The sequence below is a fragment of the Mustela lutreola genome, chromosome 13 (assembly GCF_030435805.1).
Source record: "Mustela lutreola isolate mMusLut2 chromosome 13, mMusLut2.pri, whole genome shotgun sequence".
Lineage (NCBI taxonomy): Eukaryota > Metazoa > Chordata > Mammalia > Carnivora > Mustelidae > Mustela > Mustela lutreola.
In genome coordinates this window covers 86303909-86323662 of record NC_081302.1, presented here as the reverse complement: position 1 = coordinate 86323662, position 19754 = coordinate 86303909, and the positions used below count along the sequence as shown (strand labels likewise).

Here is a 19754-nt window from a genome sequence, read left to right as displayed (position 1 = left end):
TTTGATCTTTGCAAATTGGGCAGGTGAGAAATGCATTAATGATATTTTAATTTTCATTTCTTTGTGAATGAAGATAGCATGTTTTCATATTCTTAAGAGCTCTAGGTATGTTCTTTTCTATGTGTTATCTATTAATGTTTTTTTACCTTTATTATTGTGATGTTAGTCTTTTTTTTTCTTTTCTTTTCCCTTCTTTTCTTAACAGATTTTATTTATTTGACAGATAGAGAGAGAGAGAGCGCACAAGCAGGGGGAAACGGCAGGCAGAGGGAGAGGGAGAATGAGAGGGAGAAGCAGGCTTCCCTGCAGAGCAAGGAGCCTGATGTGTGGCTCCATCCCAGAACCCTGGGATCATGACCTTAGCCAAAGGCAGTCACTTAAGCAACAACTGAGCCTCCCAGGCACCCTAGTCATTTTCTTATTTATTTCAGGAAAAATGCGTATTAGGAAAATAAGCTGTTTTTACTTTGAGCTGCACAGATTTGTATCCCAGTTTGCTATTTGTATTTTGATGTCATTCATCATCTTTTTGTCATGCAGATTTCTTAATTCAGGCAAATTTTTTTATCTTTGGGTTTCTTGTTTTTGTTTTATATTGCTTTATTTTATTATCATTCTTAGAAATATCTTCCCTATCCAGAGGCTATGCTTCCTAAAGGTTTTTTCTTATTTTTTTTAATAGTTTTATGGTTTCTTGTTTACGTTTAATTTTTCATCCAATTGGAATCTATCCTGGTATAAGATAGGAAGTATGGAACTAAATTTATTCTTTTCCAGATAGCTACCCACTTTCCCCAACACAGTTATTGGAAAATTCTTTTTCCTCCCATTGACTTAAAATATCATCTTTGTCATCTATTAAATTTCCATGTGTTTAAGGATCTATTACTGGACCATCTATTTTGTTCCACTGATATGTTATTGCAATTTTATAAAATACTTTAATATCTAACAGGTCTAGTCTATCACTATTACTTTCTTTTTCCATTTGTTTATCTAATTAAGAGAAACTCAGAAAAACATTGTTTTTAAATATTATTTTCAAATATGTGTTTTGTAATATGTTCTGCAGTGTAATTATTTAAATGTATACTGGAAATGACTGAGTTGGGAAAGAACTACTCTTTTTTTAAAATAGCTGATTTTTGGGGTGCCTGGGTGGCTCAGTGGGTTAAGCCGCTGCCTTCGGCTCAGGTCATGATCTCAGGATCCTGGGATCGGGTCCCACATCGGGCTCTCTGCTTAGCGGGGAGCCTGCTTCCTCCTCTCTCTCTGCCTGCCTCTCTGCCTACTTGTGATCTCTCTCTGTCAAATAAATAAATAAAATCTTAAAAAAAATTAAAAAAATAAAATAGCTGATTTTTAAAAATAATAATAAAATAAAATACCTGATTTACATTGGTAAAATTATAGACTAATTTTTTTTTATATTTTTAAAAGATTTTATTTATTTATTTGACAGAAATCACAAGTAGGCAGAGAGGCAGGCAGAGAGAGAGGGAAGCAGACTCCCTGCTGAGCAGAGAGCCTGACACAGGGCTTGATCCCAGGACACTGAGATCATGACCTGTGCCGAAAGGCAGAGGCTTTAGCCCACTGAGCCACCCAGGCACCCCTAATTATTTTTTTTAAAGATTTTACTTTTAAGCTGTCCCAACATAGAGCTCAGATTTATAACTCTGTGATCAAGAGTCACAGACTCTACCCCCTGAACCAGCCAGGTGCTGTCAGGCTACTTACTTCTAAAATATCTCAAAGACTTATAATTCATATAAAACTGGATTTTATTTACTTGCAATTTTTTAAGATAAAGCTTTTTAAATTTTCTATCAGTTGTCTCATTTCCTTAATATTGCTGTAAAGCAGAATAAAAGACTAGAATAATTTATTTCAAATTATCAGCTTATTTTAGGGCTAATTTACACACTATGATACTGCTAATTATAAAATTTTGGACAAGACACTTCTGTGGCCCTGCGTTTCCTCTTCTATCAAATGAGGGGTATTAGAAGTTTCAACATGCTAAGAACAAAGAGAAACTAAGAACTTTGATGTGTTTATTACTGCTGTTCTCTCCAAATCTCAGATTTGTATCTATATAACAAGGGCATTGTATTTAAATTATCTTGTATATCTCCAATTTTTCAATGCTCTAGGATAAGCAATTTCTTGTCTACTCTGAAGTCAATTCTAGGAAGTATGTTTGATTGTTCATTTTATTTTTTATTTTCTCTTACATTATATTTTTCCCTCTTGGACAGCCTCTTTTTGCATTCTTTGAATGGAATGAAGAACTGCAACAACCACATTTGACTAACAGAAAGTTTAGATCATATCACCTGGAAGATTCTGAAGATTCTGAAGATTTTGAAGATAGTTCCCAACTATCAGAAAAACCTTTAACACTCAATTTTGAGTGTGAAGATGTGGAAAAGCCATTGGATTTAAGTCAGATGGATTCATTTAAACAACCGCTGTGTAGAGATACTCCTATCCCAAAACTGGTTAGTTGCAGCATTTCTGCTGCCCATGGTTCAGCCCTTTTGGGAGATGAGCCCTTTGAAGTTGCTTGTTTCCTCCATCATCCCCACTTACATCCTAAGATATTTGCTAGGAGTCTCAAAGAGTTTGGTCCATCTAAGTATGACCAAGACCTTCAAGCTGACCATTTGAGTGACATTACCCCTGCGTCACATACCCCTTACAGACTGCCTCCCCCACGTCTTAAATCCTTTGGTTTTTGTGCTCGTGAAGGTGTCTCATTTAACACCAGTGATGCTAATCTACCTGAAACTTACCAAGGCCATAAGACCGACAATTCTGCTAACATTTTCTCTGAGTTGGACTCTCCTCCGCAGCCGAATATTGATTTGCCTCCTCGTAGACTTAATTCTGCTGGTCCATCCAGAGGGTTTGCAGTTCATTCCCTTTCTTGTTCTCCTCTTTATTTTCAAAATTCTGCAGTTCCTTTCAGCACCAGTTACAAGCCACCAGCAGATCTGTTTGCTAACACTGAACTGGAGGCTTCTTTCTGTACAGCTCTTTCTGCTGGAACTTCATTATCTCCTTCAAGTAATGGAAGTTTTTCTGAAACAGAAAATAATGGAACACCAGAATTTCTGGCAAATTATTTTCTTCAAGAAGTGACAATATCTGAAAAAAAAAAAGAAAAGAAAAAGAAACAAGAAGTGATAATATCTGATATAACAAGAAGTGATTTTATTGCAAGCTTCCAAGCACAAAAAGATGAACAGAGCTGGATGAATATTGTGCCTTGGACTGAGCTCTTCAGTCTACAAACTGAGGTATTAGTCTTATTTTCCCTTAGGTCTATGGTTAATTAGCTTCATAGTTCAGAACAGAGCTACTCAAAGTAGCTGCTCGTTTAAATACTTACCAGTGCATTAGTGAGGAAAGTGACTGGTGGAAGAATGTAAATCAACACACTGCTTCCTTCATTGAGAAAATCTTGCTTTAAAAAAGTCATTGAACAATATAGTGTGCTTGATGATGGTATTTATCTATTTTTAATTGTTAGGCCAAAATGTCATGCAAGTGAATGTTAATATTCCTCAGCTGAAAATTAGCATCCCTGAGTGGGTCATGGGGTAACACCTCAATTTGCTAGGTTCTAGAACAGATAGATGAATTACAGTCATGTAAACTTCCCTTGTGAAGTAAAGAACAAGTGTTGTAAGTATACTCTGATTGTTTTAACATATGGTGTTGGGAATATTACTCAACATGTTAGACTGTGTTAGAACTTATTCCGTTTGTGAAGCTAGTAAACACTCAATAAATATAGTTCCTGCACTGGTACTAAGACCCAGTCACACATGTATAATTATGTGTTTTAATGTAAACACATAATTTATTTTAGTAGTTTAGTGAATCAGAAAAGCAACTTGATTTAGTGTGAGACTAAATTTGAGCCTTAGTCTTACTTCTTTGTGATTTAAGGCAAGTCAAAACCTTTCTGAGTCTTCATTTCTTCACCCATATACTGGGGGTAATAATGGTGTCTGCCTCTTAGAGTGGCTTTAAGGTTTAAACGAGATAATAACAGCTGTCAGCTTTTTTTTTTTTTTTTTAAACCTGAAAGAACGTACATGAAAACAGTGTTGGAAACAGTATAGCAGATACTGCCATTTATGAGTCCTGGAGCCAGACTGTCGGGGCTTAAATTGTGCTTCTGCTGCTTATTAGCTGTGTGACTTTGAACAAGTTGCTTAACTTCTCTGTGCCTCAGTATTCTCATCTGAAAAGTAGTTCTCATCTGCAAAAGGTATAGTAATAGCCTCCACACGAGTGGCTAAACAGATAAAAATAAAATAAAGTAAAATAACCTGGCACCTAGAACTAGTTCATCACTAGTTAGCATGTGTTAAGTGTTAGCATATGCTAACATGCTGTTATTTTTTTCAAATTATTGCGAGTCTGTGCATCTGCCTATGACCTCACCCTTCTTTCTGCTCCCTGTATTAGTGCCCCTGAGACCTGGAGTTGATCTACTTCAAGTTCAAGATCCCCATGTTCAGGTTTACAACTACCTCATAATATGTAAGAAACATCAGCCCTAAAAGTTAGCTGAGGTGGGCAGAGGACAGTGAGAATAAGTAAGATAGTTTTAAAGTGCATATTCACCATAACAATTTTATATTTAGTTAAAAAAATGTCATTTTCACACTTCAGACATCATAAAGGCACATTTTTAATGTTGATCAAAAGGAATCATGCTACTTAAAAGTTTGAGAAACATCACAATTACATTTTCAGTGTAATTTTTCTGAAATGCCTGTAGCTTATTGCACTGCCCCAAACTACCTGTTCTGCTGAGGTGCTAGCTCAGCACATCTTCTTTCTCCAATCATGTCACCTTCAATGAAGTCTCACTTTCCCTACAGTCTTTTATTTGCATTTACATATGTCAGCCAAATCCTGTCCTTTTGCACTTGGCATTTTAATTAAAGTTTCCTTACCATGAAAAAGAAAAGTTTGAGAAACATCAGTTCAAAGCATTACTAGAAGAAAAAAATGTGTAACACCATTTTTTAAAATCCTTACACATGAGCAGCTTTCCATACTTTTTTTTTTAAAGATTTTTATTTATTTATTTGACAGAGAGAGAGAGAGAGATCACAAGTAGGAAGAGAGACAGGTAGAGAGAAAGGGTAGGTAGGCTCCGTGCCAAGCAGAGAGCTACATGTGGGACTCCATCCCAGGACTCTGGGATCATGATCTGAGTCGAAGGCAGAGGCTTAACCCATGAGCCACCCAGGTGCCCCGCTTTCCAGATTTTTTTTTTAAAGATTTTATTTATTTATTTGACAGAGATTACAGGTAGGCAGAGAAGAGGGCAGAGAAAGAGGAAGGGATGCAGGCTCCCTGCTGAGCAGAGAACTGGATGCAGGGCTCATTCTGAGGACCCCAGTTGAAGGCAGAGGCTTTAATCCACTGAGCCACCCAGGCGCCCCTCCAGATTTTTATAAGTGCCATCTGGTACATAACATCCATAGTATTTTTGAGATTCCCAACAATACTGTGTCACTAGTATACGAAGAATTTCAATTTTAAGAATAATAAAAATAGGGGCACCTCGGTAGCTCAGTGGGTTAAAGCCTCTGCTTTTGTTCGGGTCATGATCCCAGGGACCCAGGATCAAGCCCCACATCGGGCTCTCTGCTCAGCAGGGAGCCTGCTTCCTCCTCCCTCTCCCTGCCTCTCTGCCTACTTGTGATCTCTATCAGTCAAATAAATAAATAAAATATTTTTAAAAAAAGAATAATAAAAATAGTAATTAAAAATTTTTGATAATAAAAATTTTAGAAATGTCTTAAACTGAATTGAAATAATTGGAAACATATTATTTATTATATTACATTCTTATGTATGTGAATCAATTTTAGTACTGTGGCTTAAATTTGTTTTTTATTTCATAGGATGGCTTCTGGAAACTTACACCAGAACTGGGATTTATATTAAACCTTAATACAATTATTTTAAACAGCTTTCTTGAACAAAAAGGCATTCGCTCTCTGGGTAAGTCACCATTTTTCTATTAATTAAATGGCACGCTCTTAATTATTTAAATTTTGTTATAAACTAGTGTACTACTATGATAATTATGTAAGTTACATATGAGTGGAATTATGTTTGTTAACCATCAAAGAAAACAGAGGACTAGTTTCTATGCATATCTTCACCACTGATTAGGCTTTGTATAATTAGTTAGCATAAGTAGCAGTAACTTCTGTTTTAAAAAATACAAAATTTCAGTAGCTTAAAGTAAAGATTATTTTCTTGCCCATATCACAGTCAAATAGTGGTCAGCAGGAAATTCCACTCCAGGTTGTCATTTACAAACCCAGGCTCCTTCCATATTATGGCTCTACCATTATCAAAAGTGTCTTTAAAATTACTCTGGTAAAAAGAAAAGAAGAAAATTGCTCTGGCATCACCTACCTGGTAGATAGGAGAAAGAGAAAATGTGGCAGGATCGAGTCACAGAACTCCACCTAGATACAAGAAGGCTGGGAAATTTACTTTAGCTTTGTGTTAAGGAAAAGAAAACAGCTTTTATAAGCATTTAGTCAGTCTCTGCCAGAGCAAGTTCGACCTCTGTGGACCTGTTTCTTGTCATGATACTGAAGGGAACAGATCAGCAATTGGTTTAAAGGTCAAATGCTAGCTCTAAGTTAAGAGATTTTTTAAAAATAAAATAAACATATTAAACAACTAGTCAGTATTCATTGAACAGCAAGGTCTAACTACCCTGAAATTTCTGAGGAAATTGACAATTCTGAGGAAATGTCAGGGTTTTCATACTCAGGCTTATTCCATGGTTAGCAGATCTTTGTCTGTTTGACCTGCACCACACTAAGAAGAAATTATGAATATCTGCATAAGGAGAATTCTAGTTCCTGGAATGATAAAGGGGATAATATCAGACTAACTCTCCTACCAAAAACATTTTTTAACCCCAGACAAAATATTTTAAAACCACTCTTTTAAGGCCTAGAATACAATAAAAAGCAGACAGAAACCAAAGGGTACAAAATCCCTGAAAAGAGGAAAAAAATGAGGTGAGCTCCACATTTATCCAGCTGTTGTTTTACCCAAAAGTACTTCTCGGTTCATGAGGCACAGGAGAGATTGAACTGAAACAGAAAGTATTAACAGGATAATGATATTGGGGTCAGAGTTCAAGGCTGCCAGAGTGGCTGGAAATTAAGGGTGAAAATCCTAGAAAGGAGTGAGCCACGGAGCAGGGACCTCTGAAATCTGCATACAAATTCCCTCATATCTTGGTTCTCCCTAACCCATATATACACACATATATTTACTTTAAGAAATCTAGAAAAAAGCAACAACTAGAAAGGAAACGTGTAGAGCAGAGATTTCAGCTGCTGCCAAGTGTTGGGGAGACAGAGTTTGGCATTTGAATTATAACAAATTAGAATTTATAAAAATCTCAAGTTTTCCACTAAAACCCAGACAGTATCAAAAGGACCATAAATCATGATCAAAGACTTCCACAGGATGAGGGAGAAATACAAAATAGGTTCACCCTAACAAAACCTAAAACAAAGCTTTCAAAGGATATACCAAAACAAAACTCAACACTTTTTAGAATAAGAGCGTATAATCCAGAGTCTCCACAATTTTCAATCTAGAATGAAAATTTAATAATATACAAAGAAGCAAGAAAATATGACTTAAAATCTAGGGGAAATGGCCTAAAGATGCTGACCTACAGATGCCCCTTGTGTTGAAATTAGCAGACAGGATTTAAAACTGCTATTAAAAATACAGTAAAGGGGTGCCTGGGTGGCTCAGTGGGTTAAATCCCAGGGTTCTGGGATCGAGCCCCACATCAAGTTCTCTGCTCAGCAGGGAGTCTGCTTCCCTTCTTCTCTCTCTCTCTCTCTGCCTGCCTCTCTGCCTATTTGTGATCTCTGTCAAATAAATAAAAATAAAATCTTTAAAAATACAGTAAAGGATTTATCAGAAAGGAAGAACAGAAGGGGTGAACAAATGGGAGGAGCTCAGCAAATAGATGGAAACTGTAAGAATCAAGTGAAAACCCTAGAACTGGAAATTACAATATCTTCAATGGAAGGGTCATTGGATGGGCTTAGTAGCAGAATGTACAAAACAAAACAAAAAGAAATCATGTAACTTAAATTAAAATAATATAAAGTGGTAATAAAAATTATCCAAACTGAAGCACAGAAAAAAAAAAAAAGAATGAAAAAAGAAGAGAATCCAGGACATGTGGAGTGATACCAAAAGGTTTACATTTGTATAATTGGGATCCCAAGAGGAATGAGAGTAGATAGAAAAATGTTTGAATAAATAATAACTGAGTTTTCTCTAAAATTGTTGAAAGACATCAACGTCTAGATCTGAGACACTCAGCAGAAGTTCAGGCAGGATAAATACAATTAGAACACATTCAAGTAAACCAGAATCAAACTGCTGAAAATCACAGATAAATCTTAAAGCAAACAGAAAACAAGGACACATTAGAGTCAGGAGAACATCTATAAGAATTTTAAATTATCCCACATCAGAAATAATGGAAGGTAGGGGTACCCAGGTGGCTCAGTTGGTTAAGCAGCTACCTTCAGCTCAGGTCATGATCTCAGTTTCCTGGGATAGAGTCCCATGTCCAGTTCTCTGCTCAACGAGGAGCCTGCTTCTTCCTCTCCCTCTGACTGCTGCTCCACCTGCTTGTGCCCTCTCTCTCTCTCAAATAAATAATAAAATATTTTTTAAAAAGGAAGAAAGAATGGAAGCTAAAAAATAATAGAATAATATATTTATTTGTTTGTTTATTTATTTTTATTTTTTTTAATTTTTTATTTTTTATAAACATATATTTTTATCCCCAGGGGTACAGGTCTGTGAATCACCAGGTTTACACACTTCACAGCAGTCACCAAAGCACATACCCTCCCCAATGTCCATAATCCCACCACCTTCTCCCAAACCCCCTCCCCCAAGCAACCCGCAGTTTGTTTTGTGAGATTAAGAGTCACTTATGGGGGGCGCCTGGGTGGCTCAGTGGGTTAAAGCCTCTGCCTTCAGCTCAGGTCATGATCCCAGGGTCCTGGGATCGAGCCCCACATCGGGCTCTCTGCTCAGCGGGGAGCCTGCTTCCTCCTCTCTCTCTCTGCTTGCCTCTCTGCCTACTTGTGATCTCTGTCAAATAAATAAATAAACTCTTAAGAAAAAAAAAAAAAAAGAGTCACTTATGGTTTGTCTCCCTCCCAATCCCATCTTGTTTCATTGATTCTTCTCCTACCCACTTAAGCCCCCATGTTGCATCACCACTTCCTCATATCAGGGAAATCATATATTAGTTGTCTTTCTCTGCTTGACTTATTTCACTAAGCATGATACGCTCTAGTTCCATCCATGTTGTCGCAAATGGCAAGATTTCATTTCTTTTGATGGCTGCATAGTATTCCATTGTGTATATATACCACATCTTCTTGATCCATTCATCTGTTGATGGACATCTAGGTTCTTTCCAAGTTTGGCTATTGTGGACATTGCTGCTTATAAACATTCGGGTGCACGTGCCCCTTTGGATCACTACGTTTGTATCTTTAGGGTAAATACCCAATAGTGCAATTGCTGGGTCATAGGGCAGTTCTATTTTCAACATTTTGAGGAACCTCCATGCTGTTTTCCAGAGTGGCTGCACCAGCTTGCATTCCCACCAACAGTGTAGGAGGGTTCCCCTTTCTCCGCATCCTCGCCAGCATCTGTCATTTCCTGACTTGTTGATTTTAGCCATTCTGACTGGTGTGAGGTGGTATCTCATTGTGGTTTTGATTTGTATTTCCCTGATGCCGAGTGATATGGAGCACTTTTTCATGTGTCTGTTGGCCATCTGGATGTCTTCTTTGCAGAAATGTCTGTTCATGTCCTCTGCCCATTTCTTGATTGGATTATTTGTTCTTTGGGTGTTGAGTTTGCTAAGTTCTTTATAGATTTTGGACACTAGTCCTTTATCTGATATGTCGTTTGCAAATATCTTCTCCCATTCTGTCAGTTGTCTTTTGATTTTGTTAACTATTTCCTTTGCTGTGCAAAAGCTTTTGATCTTGATGAAATCCCAATAGTTCATTTTGGCCCTTGCTTCCCTTGCCTTTGGAGATGTTCCTAGGAAGACGTTGCGGCGGCTGAGGTCGAAGAGGTTGCTGCCTGTGTTCTCCTCAAGGATTTTGATGGATTCCTTTTGCACATTGAGGTCCTTCATCCATTTTGAGTCTATTTTTGTGTGTGGTGTAAGGAAATGGTCCAATTTCATTTTTCTGCATGTGGCTGTCCAATTTTCCCAGCACCATTTATTGAAGAGGATACCTAGGAATAAACCTAACCAAAGAGGCACAGAATCTATACTCAGAAAACTATAAAGTACTCATGAAAGAGATTGAGGAAGAGACAAAGAAATGGAAAAATGTTCCATGCTCCTGAATTGGAAGAATAAATATTGTGAAAATGTCTATGCTACCTAAAGCAATCTACACATTTAATGCAATTCCTATCAAAGTACCATCCATCTTTTTCAAAGAAATGGAACAAATAATTCTAAAATTTATATGGAACCAGAAAAGACCTCAAATAGCCAAAGGGATATTGAAAAAGAAAGCCAACGTTGGTGGCATCACAATTCCGGACTTCAAGCTCTATTACAAAGCTGTCATCATCAAGACAGCATGGTACTGGCACAAAAACAGACACATAGATCAATGGAACAGAATAGAGAGCCCAGAAATAGACCCTCAACTCTACAGTCAACTAATCTTCGACAAAGCAGGAAAGAATGTCCAATAGAATAATATATTTAAAGTGATGAAAGAAAAAGCCCTACAAACTAAGAACTCTATATTCAGCAGAAAAGAGCCTTTAAAAATAAAGGAGAGGGATATCTGGGCGGCTCAGTCAGTTAAGCATCTGCCTTCAGCTCAGGTGGTTATCTTGGAGTCCTAGGATCATGACCTAAGCCCAAGACAAATGCTTAACCAACTGAGCCACCCAGGCATCCCAAATGAGAGAATTCTTAAAAGATCAAAGTAAATGGAGAAAATTTTTAAGGTAATGAATGGGTTTAGAAAACTAAAAATGTGAAGATGTTGGTTCTCCCCAATTGATCTATAGATTCAGTGTTGTGAATACATGCCCACAAATTTGATAATCTAGATAAAATGGACTAATTCCTTGAAAGACTGTATCTGCCAAAACTCACAAAAGAAGAAATGGAAAATATGAATAGACCTGTATCTATTAAAGAAATTGAATCAATAATTAATAACCTTCCAAAACATAAAACACCAGGCCCAGTGAGTTCACTGGTGAATTTTACCAAACATTTAAGGAAGGAATTATACCAAATCTCTATAATGTCTTTCAGAAGTAGAGAAGCAGAGAGAATAATTCTTAACTCATTCTATAAGGACAATATTACCCTAATACCAAAAGCAGACAAAGTCATTACAAGAGAAGGAAACTACAAATCATTTTCCCTCATAACATAGACACAAAAATCCTCAACAAAATATTAGGAAGTTGAATCCAAAAAAGTATAAAAAGACCAATACACCATGACCAAGTGGGATTTATCATAGGTATACAAGTCTGGTTCAACATTAGGAAATCAATTAATGTGATCCATTATGTCAACAAACTAAAAGTGAAAAATCACGTGATCATATCAATAGATTAGGAAAAAAGCATTTGAGAAGATCCAACACTCGTTCATGCTAAAAACTCTCAGTAAACAATGAATACAGGAGAATCTCTTCAACTTAATAAAGACCATTAAAAAAAAACTATAGCTAACATTATACTTACAGGTGAGAAACTAGAAGCTTTTACATGAAGATCAGGTACAAGGAAAAGATTGTCCCTCTCTCCACTCCTTTTTAATATTGTACTGGGAGTACTTGCTAATGCAGTAAGGCAAGAAAAGGAAGTAAAAGATATATAGACCCGGAAGGAAGAAATTAAAATTTTATTTGTTTAGAGATGATATATTTGTCTATGTTGAAAATTCAAAAGAATCAACAAAAAACCCTTGAAACTTAACTGAAATTAAAATAAAAACTTTAAAAAAGATTTTTATAAGATTTGCAGATGAAGTAAAAGAAAAAATTATTGAAACTAGTGAACAATTATACCAAGGTTACAGGATACAGATTAATATAAAAAAGCCAATTTCCTTCCTATATTCCAACAAAGAACAAATGGAATTTGAAATTAAAAACACAATATCCTTTATATTTGCACTCTCAAAAATGAAACACGTAGGTATAAATGTAACAAAATATGTATATATGTATATGAAGAAAACAATAAATCTGATCTCTGATCAAAGAAGAGCTAAATAAATGGATTGGTGTTCCATGTGCATAAATAGGAAAACTCAGCATTGTCAAGATTGACCTACAGATTCAATGGAATACCAATCAAAATCCCAGCAAGTTATTTTACAGATATGGACAAACTGATTCCCAAATTTATATGGAGAGGCAAATGACCTCAACTAGCCAAAACAATATTGAAGAAGAAAGTTGGAAGACTGATGCTATGCAACTTCAAGACTTTTTTTTTTTTAAAGATTTTATTTATTTGTTTGTTTGTTTGTTTGTTTATTATTTGAGAATGAGAGAGAGAGAGTTTGAGAGGAGAGAGGTCAGCAGGAGAAGCAGACTTCCTGTCAAGCAGGGAGCCCGATCTGGGACTTGATGCCAGGACTCTAGGATCATGACCTGAGCCGAAGGCAGTCGCCTAACAAACTGAGCCACACAGGCATCCACAACTTCAAGACTTACTATAAAGTTACAGTAATCAAGACAGTATGGTATTGATAACAATATAGACAAATAGGTTAAAGGAACAGAAGAGCCCAGAAGGAGATTCACTGCAATCCCAGGGGACATTTTTATACAAACAGACAAACTGATTTTACAATTTATATGAAAATACAAAAACCCTTAGAATAATCAAGATAATCTTGTGGTAGAAAACGACAGTAGAAGTGCACAAATGTAAGACTAGCCAGTATGATACTGACATAAAAATAGATAAGTAGACTAATGGAACACAATAGAAAGTCCAAGTAGAGGCCTGCATATTTAGTCCATTGATTTTCTTCAAAGAAACCAATGAAATTAATGGGAAAGGAAGAGTTTTCAAAATTGATCTTAGAAAAATTGGATTTGTAAATGGAAGGAAAAAAAACCTCAACCCTTCCTTCATGCCATACTCAAAAACTAATTTAAGGGGCACCTGGGTGGCTCATTTAGTTAAGCATCTGCCTTCAGCTCAGGTCATGATCCCAGGATCCTGGGATCAAGCACCTAGTCAGGCTCCCTGCTCAGCAAGGAACCTGCTTTTCCTTCTCCCTCTGTCTGCTGCTCCCCCTGCTTGTTCTCTCTCTCTCCCTCTCTCTCTTTCTCTTTCTCTGTGTCAACTAAATAAAATATTTTTTAAAAATTAATTTGAAATGGAACATAGACCTAAATGTAGAACTATAATAGTCCTAGAGGATATAAGAAAACTGGAAAATTTACAAATATGTGGAGGTTAAACAACCTGTTACTGAACAAAGAAGAAATCAAAAGAGAAATTTAAAAATACTTGAGTGAATGAAAATGAAAATTAATATACCAAAACATGGGCTTTGGCAGAAGTAACTCAAAGGAGGAAGTTTATAGCAATAAATGAAAGATCTCAACTAAATAACCTAACTTTACACTGCAAGGAACTAGGAATAGACAAACTAAACCCAAAGTTAGTAGAAGGAAGAAAATAACAAAGTTCAGAGTGGAAATAAATGAATTAGAAACTAAAAGGACAATGAAATGACCAATGAGACAAGAGCTATTTTTAAAAGATAAACAAAATAGATAAATCTTCAGCTAGATTCAACAAGATAAAATAGAGACAACTCAAATAAAATCAGAAATGAAAGAGACATTGCTGTCGATGCCACAGAAATCTAAAGGGTCATAAGAAACTACTATGAAAAATTATATGCGAACATATTAGACAAGTTAGAGCAAATGGATAAATTCCTAGAAACATACAACCTATCAAGACTGAATCATGAAGAAATAGAAAAATTGAACAGACTCATTACTAGTAAGGAGATTGAATCAGTAACCAAAAACTTCCCAGCAAACAAAAGTTCAGATCACTGTGAATTGTACCGAACACTTAAAGAATTAGCACCAATCCTTCTCAAATTCTTCCAAAATGTAGAAGAGGAAGGAACACTTTCAAACTCATTTTATGAGGCCACCATTCGTCTGATACAAAAACCAGACAGAGAGACTACAAGAAAAGAACATTACAGGTCAATATCCTAATAATTACAGATGCAAAAAATTCAAAATATTAGAAACTCAAATTCAACAATACATTAAAAGTATCATGATCAAGTGGGATTTATTCCAGGGATTCAAGGATGGTTCAACATCTGCAATTTAATCAATATACCCCATTAACAAAATGAAGGATAAAAAAATCATATGATCATTTCAGTGGATACAGAAAAAGCATTTGACAATTTCTTTTTATCATTTATGTTAAAAAAAAAAAAACAAAACCTCTCAACAAAGTGGATTTGGAGGGAATGTACCTCAGCATAATAATACCTGACAAGCGCACAGCTAACATAATATTCAATAGTGAAGAACAGAAAACTTTTCCTCTAGGATAAGAAGCAAGACAAGGATGCCCACTGTCCACATTTTTATTCAACCTAGTATTGGAGGTCTTAGTGATAAAGGAGTCCTAGGCAAGAAAAAGAAATAAAAGGCATCAAATCAGAAAGGAAGAAGTACAACTATTACTATTTGCAAATGACATAGTAGTATATGTAGAAAACCCTAAAGACTCAAAAAAACTGTTAAAATTAATAAAAAATTTTCAGGAAAAATGGTTAGAATTAATAAACAAATTCAGGAAATTTGCAGGATACAAAATCAGTACGCAAAATCAGTTTTGTTTCTATGCACTGATAGTGAGCTATCAGAAAAAGATTTTAAGAAAATAATCCCATTTACAATTATATCAGAAAGAATGAAATACCTAGGAATAAATATAACCAAGGAGGTGAAAGACTTATATATGAAAGCTATAAGATATTGATGGAAAAAAACTGACATAAATAAAAAGAAAGGTACTCCATGCTCTTAGATTGCAATATTGCTAAAATGTTCATACTAGCCAAAGCCAAAGCAACCTACAGATTCAGTGCAATCCTTATCAAAATTCCAGCGGCATTCTTCACAGAAATAGAACAAACAATCCTAAAATGTATACAGAACCCCCCTACATACACACACACACACACAAGAAAAGAAAAAAAAAATCCAAAAGAAGTGGTTTTTTTTTTAAAGATTAATAAAAATCACAAAGTTCTTGCATGAGTGAACAAAAAAGAGATAGAAAGAAGACATTAAAAACAACACTCAGAATAAAAGGGAATAAAGAAGGATGGTAGATTTAAAACATAACAAGAACTTATGAACAGCCTTATGCCAGTAAGTCTTAAAACTTAGAAGAATTTTTAGAAAAAATTTAATTTGCCACGCCCAGCTAAAGATAAAATAGACAGCCTGAATCATTCTTTAATAAGAAATTAGTTTAAAACCTTCTGACAAAGAAAACAGCAGTAGGTTGAGATGGTTTTACCCCCATCTTATGCTAAATATTCAAAGAACAGGTAACCCCAATCTAACACAAAATATTGCAGAGTTTAGGAAAAAAATGAAAATACCTTTCAGCTTATTTTGCTAGCATAATTTAATAACAGATATGACAGGGATTGCAATAGCATCAAAAAGAATAAAATACTTAGGAATAAACTGAGCAAAAGATATGCAAGACTTATACACTGAAAACCATAAGACATTAATGAAAAAAAGTTTTTAAAAGATCTCAGTAACTGGGGGTGCCTGGGTGGCTCAGTGGGTTTAAAGCCTCTGCCTTCAGCTCAGGTCATGATCTCAGGGTCCTGGGATTGAGTCCTGCATCAGGCTCTCTGCTCAGCAGGGGGCCTGTTTCCCCCACTCTTTCTGCCAGCCTCTCTGCCTCCTTGTGATCTCTGTCAAATAAATAAATAAAATCTTTTTTAAAATTTTTAAAAAATATCTCAATAAATGGAAAAAACATCACATGTTCATGGATTGAAAGCCTAGATATTGTCAAGATGATAGTACTGCCCCAGATGATCTACAGATTCAATCCACTCCCTATCAAAATCTCAGATTACTTTCTTGCAGAAATTGACAAGCTGATCCTAAAATTCATATGGAAACATAAAGACCTGGAGTGACCAAAACAATCTTGAAAAAAACAAAAACAGAATAGGAGTATTAACACTTCTCAATTTCAAAACTTACAGAAAAGCTGCATTATCAAGACAGTGTGGTAATGGCATAAAGATATATGGAATAGAATCAATGAACTAGAATTGGTAGTCCAGAAATAAGCCTTTACATTTATGATCAATTGTTGTTTGATAAGGATGTCAAGACAACTGAATGGGGAAAGAACGGTCTCTTTTTTTTTTTTTTAAGATTTTATTTATTTATTTGACAGACAGAGATCTCAAGTAGGTGGAGAGGCAGGCAGAGAGAAAGAGAGAGGAGGAAGCAGGCTTCCCACTGAGCAGAGAGCCCAATGCAGGGGCTCAATCCCAGGACCCTGGGACCATGACCTGAGCTGGAGGCAGAGGTTTTAACCCACTGAGCCACCCAGGTGCCCCAAGAACTGTCTTTTCAACAAACAACTGATGCTGGGACAATTGGATATCTATATGCAAGAGTGTGAAATTGGATCTCTTCTTTACAAATATGAGAGTTAAAACTATGCAGCTCTTAGAAGAAAACAGAAGTAAATCTTCATGACCTTTGATTAGGCAATGATCTCTTGACACCAAAAGCACAAAGGGAAAAAAGACAAACTAAACTTGATCAAATTTAAATTATGTTATATGTCAACTGTGCCTCAATACAAAGCTTTTTAAATTTTGTGTGCAATTGAAAAATGAAAAGCACAAAAAATGGGAGAAAATATTTGCAAATCATGTATCTGATAAGAGACTGGTATCTAGAATATATAAAGAACCGTTATAATTCAGTAATAAAAAGACAAATAATGCAATTAAAAATGGTCAAAGGATTTGAATAAATATTTCTCTCAGGATCATTAGTCATCAAGGAAATGAAAATAAAAACTATAGTGAAGTACTACTTCATACCCATTTGGATGGTTCTAATTTTTTTTAAATGGTGAAAAGATGATAGGACAATCAGACAATAAGGAAAAAAGTACAGTTTGAACCTTTACCTCATACCATACTTCAAAAGTTGAAGACTTAAGTGTGAAAGACAAACAATAATGCTTTTGGAAGAAAATACTGGAAAAAAATCTTTATGATTTTAGGATGAGAAAGATTTTGTTTGTTTTTTACTTTTTATTTTGAAGTAATTTTAAACTTGCAGAAAAGTTGCAAATATTATACGAAGAATTCTCTTGTGCACTTCTATCTCTCTCAAGTAAATAAATAAATTAAATATATCTTAAAAATGTGATATATACGTACAATTGGTATTATTCAGTCTTAAGGAAGTATTCATTCAGTGTGATTCATACCACAACATGGGTGAGCCTCAAAAACATGATGCTAAGTGAAACTAGTCAGTCACAAAAAGACAAATACTGTTTGATTTCACTTTTATGAGATACCAAGAACAGACAATTTCATCGAGACAGAAAGTAGAATAGTTGTTAACTGGGTCTGAGAGGAGTAGGGAATGTAGGAGTTGGTATTTAATGGGGACAAAGTTTCTGTTTAACAAAATGAAAAGTGTTCCAGAGATAGATGGTGGTGACAGTAGCACAACAATGTAAATGTATTTAATAGAACTAAACTGTATACTTTAAAATGGTTAAAATGATAAATTTTATGTGTATTTTACTATAGGTTTTTAAAACAAAAATAATACATAGTGGGTTGTTCATACTTGGGTGTTTGTTATATTATTTAGATCTTACAGATACATTGTTGCCTGTTGCATCTACTCAAAATTTAATTTTTTTAAAAATTTAACTATATGCTTGGAAAGATTTGAGATTCATTCTTTTTTTAAAAAATATTTGTTTATTTGACAGAGAGAGATCACAAGTTGGCAGAGAGGCAGGCAGAGAGAGAGGGGGAAGCAGGGTCCCCGCTGAGCAGAGAGCCCGATGTGGGGCTCGATCCCAGGACCCTGGGATCATGACCCAAGCTGAAGGCAGAGGCTTTAATCCACTGAGCCACCCAGGCACTCCTTGAGATTCATTCTTAAGAAACATCAGGCTTTGGTGATGAATTAGATGTGGGCAGTCGAAGGAGAAGGGGAATTTTCAGCATTGAGCGTGAGAAGGGAAAACAATGGTACACTGAGCCTATAAACATACTAATTGTATTATGCTTTGGACTTTAAAGTTTGAGGTTCCTAGCAGATATTGGAAAGAAATACCTAGTTGGTTCTATGAGGCTAGAGCTCAGAAAGAGGTCAGAATTGAAAGACTTTGGGAGAACTGTCATTATTTAATGCCATGGACCATAGGCATGTATGATATCTCCTAAGTAAAGAATGTAGCCAGAACAGAGAAGAGGGCTTAGGGCCATCCTTGAGCATGCCATTATTTAGTGGTTAGACAGAGCAGGAGGCAGCAAAGACTTAAGGAGGAATGGCCAGAGAAATAAGAGGAAAGCTAGGGAGTACGGTATCAGAGGTGCCAACAGGTGAGCTTTTTGTATGGATGTGCCTTTCCCATGGATTTTTTCTGTACTACTCTGTTTATCTCCATATTATCCATGTTACTTTTCTGTATGTGTGTTTTCTGCCATTTTCCTCTACTTGTAGTTGCAAGATGTCTGATTTCTCCCCCTGATTTATTTTTATATCTCTCTACCTAATTTTCTCTTTTATTGTTTTCTTGATTTCCCTTTTATCTTTCCTTCCACTTCTCAATTTACTTCTTTTTTAGTTTTTTAAAAATTTTTTATTAACATATAATGTATTATTAGCCCGAGGGGTACAGGTCTGTGAATTGCCAGGTTTACACACTTCAAAGCACTCACCATAGCACATACCCTCCCCATAGCACATACCCTCCCCATGTCCACAACCCAGTCAATTCACTTCTTAAGTGACTCTAATACACTATTTACGCATTTTATAATTCTATTATTTATGATGTTTTAAACAAAACTTTGTGTTGCTAATTATTTAAAAGTCACTCTAAGATTTTATATCCAATACTAAAAGAAGAAGAAGAAGAAGAAGAAACCAGTAAATTAAATAGTCCCCCATATTTTCTTTTGTCTCTTTTGATTTTCTTTGTGAGATAGGGGATTGGTTTTGTTGTTTCATTTTAAAATTGTATTTAATTCTCTTTTCCTGTATTAAGAAAATGATGTCATTTTTTTTTTCCTTTGAGAGAGAAAGCACACAGTGGTGTGGGGGTGTGGTAGGAGGGACAGAGAAAGATGGAGAGTCTTAAGCAGGCTCCACACCCAGTGTAGAGCCCAGTGCAGGATTTGATCTCATGACCCTGAGATCATGACCTGAACCAAAATCAAGAGTTGGATGGTTGGGGCACCTGCGTGGCACAATGGGTTAAGCTGCTGCCCTCCGCTCAGGGCATGATCTCAGGGTCCTGGGATCGAGTCCCGCATA

General features: G+C 35.8%; 1 protein-coding gene across 4 annotated transcripts in view; it reads left to right on the top strand.

Moving 5' to 3' along the window:
• Positions 1-19754, top strand: part of PARP4 (poly(ADP-ribose) polymerase family member 4) — a 141027-nt gene that overhangs the window by 109263 nt on the left and 12010 nt on the right. For all 4 annotated transcript variants that reach the window (XM_059144154.1, XM_059144155.1, XM_059144153.1 and 1 more), the window contains 2 exons: positions 2262-3305; positions 5940-6039. In XM_059144154.1, the coding sequence (XP_059000137.1) occupies positions 2262-3305; positions 5940-6039 (1144 nt within the window). The remainder of the gene's footprint in view (positions 1-2261; positions 3306-5939; positions 6040-19754) is intronic.